Source organism: Silurus meridionalis, chromosome 25 (genome assembly GCF_014805685.1).
Source record: "Silurus meridionalis isolate SWU-2019-XX chromosome 25, ASM1480568v1, whole genome shotgun sequence".
Classification (NCBI taxonomy): Eukaryota; Metazoa; Chordata; class Actinopteri; order Siluriformes; family Siluridae; genus Silurus; species Silurus meridionalis.
The window spans coordinates 16,812,501-16,822,500 of NC_060908.1; the positions used below are offsets into that span (position 1 = coordinate 16,812,501).

A 10,000-nucleotide genomic window follows, 5' to 3' on the forward strand; every position below is an offset into this window, starting at 1 on the left:
GTGTGTGTGTGTGTGAGATGCTCACAGAGGCAGAGTTAAAGACGTCTGGAAGCAGGAAGTTGAGTAAAGACCAGAGCTCATGCAGGTTGTTCTGTAGCGGAGTCCCAGTCAGTAAAAGACGATTTGTTGTTTTAAACTCGCGCACGATTTCAGATAACTGAGAGAGAGAGAGAGAGAGAGAGAGAGAGAGAGAGAGAGAGATTATAAGACAGAGAGTTGATGTCTCAGCTCCCCAGTCTGATGATGGTGTCTCTATAAATCCTAAAGTGTGTTTATAAAAGACATGATCAGGTTTACAGAGATGTGAAATCTGTTGAACTGTTCTGGATGAAATTAATTTTCTTCTTCATGCTGAATAAAAGATCAGGACTCTGAGCTTCTCACCTTGGATTTCTCATTTTTTATGCGATGAGCCTCGTCGATCACCAGGTATCTCCAGTTAAACCTTTTAAACACCGATTTCTCTCGAATCACCATCTCATAGGACGTCACACACACGTCCCACTCGCCCGGCATCATCACATCACGGATAAATGCTGCCTACACACACACACACACACACACACACACACACACACACACACACACACACATCGGAGAAATCGGAGAAAGGACAGAGAGAAATGTGTCTCACTTCTGAGAGAGACAAGAAGAAAGAGACAGACAAAAAAGGAAAGAAACACAGTGGAGTGGACAGAGAGACACATAGAGACAAAGAGACAGTGATAGAGGTGTGTAAGTGTCTCACTCGCTGTTCTTTGTCACCGATCAGACAGACGGCTCTCAGGGAAGGAACCCAGTGTTTAAACTCGTTCATCCAGTTGTGCAGCGTGGACTTGGGCACTAGGACCATGTGGGGGCCGGGAATGTTCCTGTAGTGCTTCAGATACCCGAGTAACGCTATCGTCTGCAGGGTCTTACCAAGACCCTACACACACACACACACACACACACACACACACACACACACACACACACACACACACACACACACATAGTTCTGCATGTATACATAGTTGTGGAAATGTTTAGTGTGTAAATTCTGCTCTGTGTGTGTGTGTGTGTGTGTGTGTGTGTGTGTGAGCTACCATTTCATCAGCAAGAATGCCGTTGATGCCATTTTCATACAGAGAAATCATCCAGTTCAGTCCTCTGATCTGGTAATCTCTCAGAGTTCCGTTCTTCACATCTGCACATCAATTAATCAATTACATAACTAAAGAATTTAAATTAACAAATAAAGCAATTGATTAATAAATTACTCAGTTGGTAAGCAGTGTATCAGACAGTGTGTGTGTGTGTGTGTGTGTGTGTGTGTTTTACAGGATGGTGACTCCTCAAAGCGGACGAGGATGTTGGTGGCTTTTCTGCTCTCTGAAAGCAGCTCCTCATCTTCCTCCTGCTCTGTACGCCGATGACGATTACTGACCAGCACACACACACACACACACACACACACACACTTTAGTGTATACAAAAGCACACACACTTGCAACTTATAACATATAACTGACTGTGTGTGTGTGTGTGTGTGTGTGTGTGTGTGTGTGTGTGTGTGTGTGTATGTGTCTGTGTGTGTGTGTGTGTGTGTGTGTGTCTGTGAAACTCACTCCCCCACTGACAGCAGGCTCTGTTTTTCATCTGGTTTAACTCGAGGTCGTCCGAGTCGCACTTTCAGGGGAGATGTGGGAGATTTCACACTCGCCGGCTGAACGAAGTGAGCGAAGAGTTCAGTCTGTTTTAATAAAAACTCAAACCTGTTCGCCCGATCGGCTTTCTGCAGAGAGAGAGAGAGAGAGAGAGAGAGAGAGAGAGAGAGAGAGAGAGAGATATTAATTCATCTATTTTGTGTGCAGGATTGTAGAAATGATGTGTGTGATGCAGGAATGCACAGTGCCTGTATATATATATCTGCACACTCACTCTTTTTTCTTCATACTCAGGATCCACTGTTGTTTCTTTATTGGCGGGTTTTGGAGGCGGAGCCAGCTGGAACGGAGGATCCTACACACACAAACACACACACATCCCAAATATAAACATTCCTTACAGTTTAGTAAGTTTACAGTAGAGTTTAACATGTGACACACTGCACATTTAACATGTGACACACTGCACCTGTAACATGTGACACACTGCACATTTACCATGACACACTGCACCTGTAACATGTGACACACTGCACCTGTAACATGTGACACACTGCACCTGTAACATGTGACACACTGCACATCTAACATGTGACACACTGCACATCTAACATGTGACACACTGCACCTGTAACATGTGACACACTGCACATGTAAAATGTGACACACTGCACCTGTAACATATGACACACTGCACATCTAACATGTGACACACTGCACCTGTAACATGTGACACACTGCACCTGTAACATGTGACACACTGCACATGTAAAATGTGACACACTGCACCTGTAACATGTGACAAACTGCACATCTAACATGTGACACACTGCACCTGTAACATGTGACACACTGCACCTGTAACATGTGACACACTGCACCTGTAACATGTGACACACTGCACATGTAAAATGTGACACACTGCACCTGTAACATGTGACACACTGCACATCTAACATGTGACACACTGCACCTGTAACATGTGACACACTGCACATGTAACATGTGACACACTGCACATGTAAAATGTGACACACTGCACCTGTAAAATGTGACACACTGCACCTGTAACATGTGACACACTGCACCTGTAAAATGTGACACACTGCACATGTAAAATGTGACACACTGCACCTGTAAAATGTGACACACTGCACCTGTAACATGTGACACACTGCACCTGTAACATGTGACACACTGCACATCTAACATGTGACACACTGCACCTGTAACATGTGACACACTGCACATGTAACATGTGACACACTGCACATGTAACATGTGACACACTGCACATGTAACATGTGACACACTGCACCTGTAAAATGTGACACACTGCACATGTAAAATGTGACACACTGCACATGTAAAATGTGACACACTGCACCTGTAAAATGTGACACACTGCACATGTAAAATGTGACACACTGCACCTGTAAAATGTGACACTGCACATGTAACATGTGACACACTGCACATTTAACATGTGACACACTGCACATGTAACATGTGACACACTGCACATGTAACATGTGACACACTGCACATGTAAAATGTGACACACTGCACCTGTAACATATGACACACTGCACATTTAACATGTGACACTGCACCTGTAACATGTGACACACTGCACCTGTAACATATGACACACTGCACATGTAAAATGTGACACACTGCACCTGTAAAATGTGACACACTGCACATGTAAAATGTGACACACTGCACCTGTAACATGTGACACTGCACCTGTAAAATGTGACACTGCACATGTAACATGTGACACTGCACATGTAACATGTGACACTGCACATGTAACATGTGACACACTGCACATGTAACATGTGACACACTGCACATGTAACGTGATACACTGCACCTTCACTTTCACTCTTCCCCTGACACCCCCGCCACTCCTCTCTTCTTCCACTCCTGCCCGTCGCTTTACCCCCTCCCCCCACTTCCTCCCTCCCTCTCTGTTTACACCCCCCTTCCCGCGTGCGTCCCTGTCACTCTCACTGCCGCTCGCGCGCTCTGTTTTTCTCTCACCTGCTCCTTTTCGCCCGCGCGCTCACCGGAAGTGGACGGCAGCTCCTGGTCAGACATGTTGTTCAGTCCGCGCCGCGTTACATCAGAGTCTGGATTACGTAAATCAGATTTTCTTTCTTTTTAAAGCAAAAACGAAACGAAACTAAAATAAAACAACAACAACAACAAACGTCAGCATCAGAGACTCTGCACGCGCTGGCATACGCCCCCTTTCAGCTCAACTCTCGCGATAAAACGCGATATATATAAATATCGCGATATCTCACAGCGACCAAAACAAACCCTTCTTTTTGCTTTTTATTTTAGCGGTAATTTTTAAACATATCATATAATAGCTAATATTTATCCTAATAAATATTAAATATTGCGTTTTAGAGCTACGCAGACATGAAAATCCTGCTGTAGTTTATTTCTGTAACAGGAAACAGCGTGGCTGCTGTTACTAATTTCAACCACTAGAGGGAGACAAACACAACTTTTCCCACACTGTTATGTAAGACTCTTAAGGACACCAGCATGAAATAAAGTTCCTTTTTTTTTACAAGAATTAGATACAAAATATAAAAAAATCATCAACTCATGATTATCACACAGGATCGTTTAGCCAATTTACTTTAATTCAGTGATTCACAACGACAGTTGTATCAGAGACATTTTTCCCTTCATCTAAACTCTGAGACCTGAATCTGTTCCAGCATGACAAAGACCCTGTGCAGTGTTATTACATCATACTGTTATTATTACATCATACTGTTATTATTACATCATACTGTTATTATTACACCATACTGTTATTATTACATCATACTGTTATTATTACATCATACTGCTGTTATTACATCATACTGTTATTATTACATCATACTGTTATTATTACATCATACTGTTATTATTACACCATACTGTTATTATTACACCATACTGTTATTATTACATCATACTGTTATTATTACATCATACTGCTGTTATTACATCATACTGTTATTATTACATCATACTGTTATTATTACATCATACTGTTATTATTACACCATACTGTTATTATTACATCATACTGTTATTATTACATCATACTGTTATTATTACACCATACTGTTATTATTACACCATACTGTTATTATTACATCATACTGTTATTATTACATCATACTGCTGTTATTACATCATACTGTTATTATTACATCATACTGTTATTATTACATCATACTGTTATTATTACACCATACTGTTATTATTACACCATACTGTTATTATTACATCATACTGTTATTATTACACCATACTGTTATTATTACATCATACTGTTATTATTACATCATACTGTTATTATTACATCATACTGTTATTATTACATCATACTGCTGTTATTACATCATACTGTTATTATTACATCATACTGTTATTATTACATCATACTGTTATTATTACACCATACTGTTATTATTACATCATACTGTTATTATTACATCATACTGCTGTTATTACATCATACTGTTATTATTACATCATACTGTTATTATTACATCATACTGCTGTTATTACATCATACTGTTATTATTACATCATACTGTTGTTATTATTACACCATACTGTTATTATTACATCATACTGTTATTATTACATCATACTGTTATTATTACATCATACTGCTGTTATTACATCATACTGTTATTATTACATCATACTGCTGTTATTACATCATACTGTTATTATTATTACACCATACTGTTATTATTACACCATACTGTTATTATTACATCATACTGTTATTATTACACCATACTGTTATTATTACATCATACTGTTATTATTACATCATACTGTTATTATTACACCATACTGTTATTATTACATCATACTGTTATTATTACACCATACTGTTATTACATCATACTGTTATTATTACATCATACTGCTGTTATTACATCATACTGTTATTACACCATACTGTTATTATTACATCATACTGTTATTATTACACCATACTGTTATTATTACATCATACTGTTATTATTACACCATACTGTTATTACATCATACTGTTATTATTACATCATACTGCTGTTATTACATCATACTGTTATTATTACATCATACTGTTATTATTACATCATACTGTTATTATTACATCATACTGCTGTTATTACATCATACTGTTATTATTACATCATACTGCTGTTATTACATCATACTGTTATTATTATTACACCATACTGTTATTATTACACCATACTGCTGTTATTACATCATACTGTTATTATTATTACACCATACTGTTATTATTACATCATACTGCTGTTATTACATCATACTGTTATTATTACATCATACTGTTATTATTACATCATACTGTTATTATTACACCATACTGTTATTACATCATACTGTTATTATTACATCATACTGCTGTTATTACATCATACTGTTATTATTACATCATACTGTTATTATTACATCATACTGTTATTATTACATCATACTGTTATTATTACATCATACTGTTATTATTACACCATACTGTTATTATTACACCATACTGTTATTATTACATCATACTGTTATTATTACACCATACTGTTATTATTACATCATACTGTTATTATTACATCATACTGTTATTATTACATCATACTGTTATTATTACATCATACTGTTATTATTACATCATACTGTTATTATTACATCATACTGTTATTATTACATCATACTGTTATTATTACATCATACTGTTATTATTACATCATACTGCTGTTATTACATCATACTGTTATTATTACATCATACTGCTGTTATTACATCATACTGTTATTATTACATCATACTGTTGTTATTACATCATACTGTTATTATTACATCATACTGTTGTTATTACATCATACTGCTGTTATTACATCATACTGTTATTATTACATCATACTGCTGTTATTACATCATACTGTTATTATTACACCATACTGTTATTATTACATCATACTGTTATTACATCATACTGTTATTACATCATACTGTTATTATTACACTCTCTCTCTCTCTCTCTCTCTCTCTCTCTCTCTCTCTCTCTCTCTCTCTCTCTCTCTCTCTCTCTCTCTCTCTCTCTCTCTCTCTCTCTCTCTCTCTCTCTCTCTCTCTCTCTCTCTCTCTCTCTCTCTCTCTCTCTCTCTCTCTCTCTCTCTCTCTCTCTCTCTCTCTCTCTCTCTCTCTCTCTCTCTCTCTCTCTCTCTCTCTCTCTCTCTCTCTCTCTCTCTCTCTCTCTCTCTCTCTCTCTCTCTCTCTCTCTCTCTCTCTCTCTCTCTCTCTCTCTCTCTCTCTCTCTCTCTCTCTCTCTCTCTCTCTCTCTCTCTCTCTCTCTCTCTCTCTCTCTCTCTCTCTCTCTCTCTCTCTCTCTCTCTCTCTCTCTCTCTCTCTCTCTCTCTCTCTCTCTCTCTCTCTCTCTCTCTCTCTCTCTCTCTCTCTCTCTCTCTCTCTCTCTCTCTCTCTCTCTCTCTCTCTCTCTCTCTCTCTCTCTCTCTCTCTCTCTCTCTCTCTCTCTCTCTCTCTCTCTCTCTCTCTCTCTCTCTCTCTCTCTCTCTCTCTCTCTCTCTCTCTCTCTCTCTCTCTCTCTCTCTCTCTCTCTCTCTCTCTCTCTCTCTCTCTCTCTCTCTCTCTCTCTCTCTCTCTCTCTCTCTCTCTCTCTCTCTCTCTCTCTCTCTCTCTCTCTCTCTCTCTCTCTCTCTCTCTCTCTCTCTCTCTCTCTCTCTCTCTCTCTCTCTCTCTCTCTCTCTCTCTCTCTCTCTCTCTCTCTCTCTCTCTCTCTCTCTCTCTCTCTCTCTCTCTCTCTCTCTCTCTCTCTCTCTCTCTCTCTCTCTCTCTCTCTCTCTCTCTCTCTCTCTCTCTCTCTCTCTCTCTCTCTCTCTCTCTCTCTCTCTCTCTCTCTCTCTCTCTCTCTCTCTCTCTCTCTCTCTCTCTCTCTCTCTCTCTCTCTCTCTCTCTCTCTCTCTCTCTCTCTCTCTCTCTCTCTCTCTCTCTCTCTCTCTCTCTCTCTCTCTCTCTCTCTCTCTCTCTCTCTCTCTCTCTCTCTCTCTCTCTCTCTCTCTCTCTCTCTCTCTCTCTCTCTCTCTCTCTCTCTCTCTCTCTCTCTCTCTCTCTCTCTCTCTCTCTCTCTCTCTCTCTCTCTCTCTCTCTCTCTCTCTCTCTCTCTCTCTCTCTCTCTCTCTCTCTCTCTCTCTCTCTCTCTCTCTCTCTCTCTCTCTCTCTCTCTCTCTCTCTCTCTCTCTCTCTCTCTCTCTCTCTCTCTCTCTCTCTCTCTCTCTCTCTCTCTCTCTCTCTCTCTCTCTCTCTCTCTCTCTCTCTCTCTCTCTCTCTCTCTCTCTCTCTCTCTCTCTCTCTCTCTCTCTCTCTCTCTCTCTCTCTCTCTCTCTCTCTCTCTCTCTCTCTCTCTCTCTCTCTCTCTCTCTCTCTCTCTCTCTCTCTCTCTTTTCTTCCTCAATTTTCTCTATTACACCATACTGTTATTATTACATCATACTGTTATTATTACATCATACTGCTGTTATTACATCATACTGTTATTATTACACCATACTGTTATTACACCATACTGTTATTATTACATCATACTGTTATTATTACATCATACTGTTATTATTACATCATACTGTTATTACATCATACTGTTATTATTACACCATACTGTTATTATTACACCATACTGTTATTACATCATACTGTTATTATTACATCATACTGCTGTTATTACATCATACTGTTATTATTACATCATACTGTTATTATTACACCATACTGTTATTATTACATCATACTGTTATTATTACATCATACTGTTATTATTACATCATACTGCTGTTATTACATCATACTGTTATTATTACATCATACTGTTATTATTACATCATACTGCTGTTATTACATCATACTGTTATTATTACACCATACTGTTATTATTACATCATACTGTTATTACATCATACTGTTATTATTACACCATACTGTTATTATTACACCATACTGTTATTACATCATACTGTTATTATTACATCATACTGCTGTTATTACATCATACTGTTATTATTACATCATACTGTTATTATTACATCATACTGCTGTTATTACATCATACTGTTATTATTACATCATACTGCTGTTATTACATGTTACTGTTGTTGTTATTACATGGTATTGTTGTTACATGTTATTATTGTTGTTACATGGTATTGTTGTTGTTATTACATCATACTGTTGTTATTACATGGTATTATTGTTGTTACATGGTATTATTGTTGTTGTTATTACATCATACTGTTGTTATTACATGGTATTATTGTTGTTACATGGTATTGTTGTTGTTACATATTATTGTTGTTATTACATGGTACTGAATTGTAATAATGAACAATATTTCGGAGATTACACTGTACACTGGAGTCTTAGCTTCATGTCAGTGAACTTATTTATTGTTTCTGTTGGTGATGTTTTCATGTCATTCTTAAAGATTTAAAGGTCAGTCGTTAGCAGCTGCTGTCTGTTTTACACACACAGTGTTACTAAGATCATCCATACATGTGCTGGAGGAGATCAGCTGGAAGAGACAAGTCAGATGAGATGAGCTGGAGGAGATCAGCAGGGAGATGAGCTTTCATTATTAAACATCTCTATTACATTATGAGCTGTTTGACTACATTTAATGTAAAACAACACACACACACACACACACACACACACACACACACACACACACACACACACACACAACTTTAACAAAACGAGTATCCCCTCTCTCTCTTTCGCCCCAGCCCCCTCCTCCCTCTTTCTTCCCCCGTCTTTCTCTCTCTCTCTCTCTCTCTCTCTCTCTCTCTCTCTCTCTCTCTCTCTCTCTCTCTCTCTCTCTCTCTCTCTCTCTCTCTCTTTTCTTCCTCAATTTTCTCTCTCGCTTTCTCTTTCTTTTGTACTTTTCTCTCTTAGTAAACCATTAAAAGCCCAGTTATAGCATTTTAATCCCCCACACACACACACACACACACACACACACACACACACACAAGGTCATGTGCTGTTTTGTCATTAGCCACCAAAAGGAGGGACGTCTCTCTCTCTCTCACACACACACACATACACACACACACATACACACGCGGACTGCTTGCATGCAAATACACGTCCTCTCTCTTCAGATTCACACACATGCGGACACTGACACACTCCCTTTCTCACTTATCCACACACACACACACACACACACACACACACACACACACACACACACACACACAGAGACTCGAGCTTGTCTCTCTCGCTGTGATCGATGC

At 38.5% G+C, this 10,000-nt stretch overlaps 1 protein-coding gene across 1 annotated transcript in view; it reads right to left on the reverse strand.

The window, feature by feature from the left end:
* The window catches only part of smarca1 (SWI/SNF related, matrix associated, actin dependent regulator of chromatin, subfamily a, member 1), a 13,512-nt gene extending 9,588 nt beyond the window's left edge, over positions 1–3,924 (reverse strand). Inside the window, exons 1-8 of the mRNA XM_046839096.1 lie at positions 3,699–3,924; positions 1,924–2,004; positions 1,611–1,777; positions 1,324–1,424; positions 1,089–1,189; positions 749–928; positions 385–540; positions 26–157 (exon numbers count right to left, since the gene is read on the reverse strand). Coding sequence (XP_046695052.1) covers positions 26–157; positions 385–540; positions 749–928; positions 1,089–1,189; positions 1,324–1,424; positions 1,611–1,777; positions 1,924–2,004; positions 3,699–3,755 — 975 coding nt within the window. The 5' untranslated portion in view covers positions 3,756–3,924. The remainder of the gene's footprint in view (positions 1–25; positions 158–384; positions 541–748; positions 929–1,088; positions 1,190–1,323; positions 1,425–1,610; positions 1,778–1,923; positions 2,005–3,698) is intronic.
* Between the last annotated feature and the right edge of the window lie 6,076 nt (positions 3,925–10,000).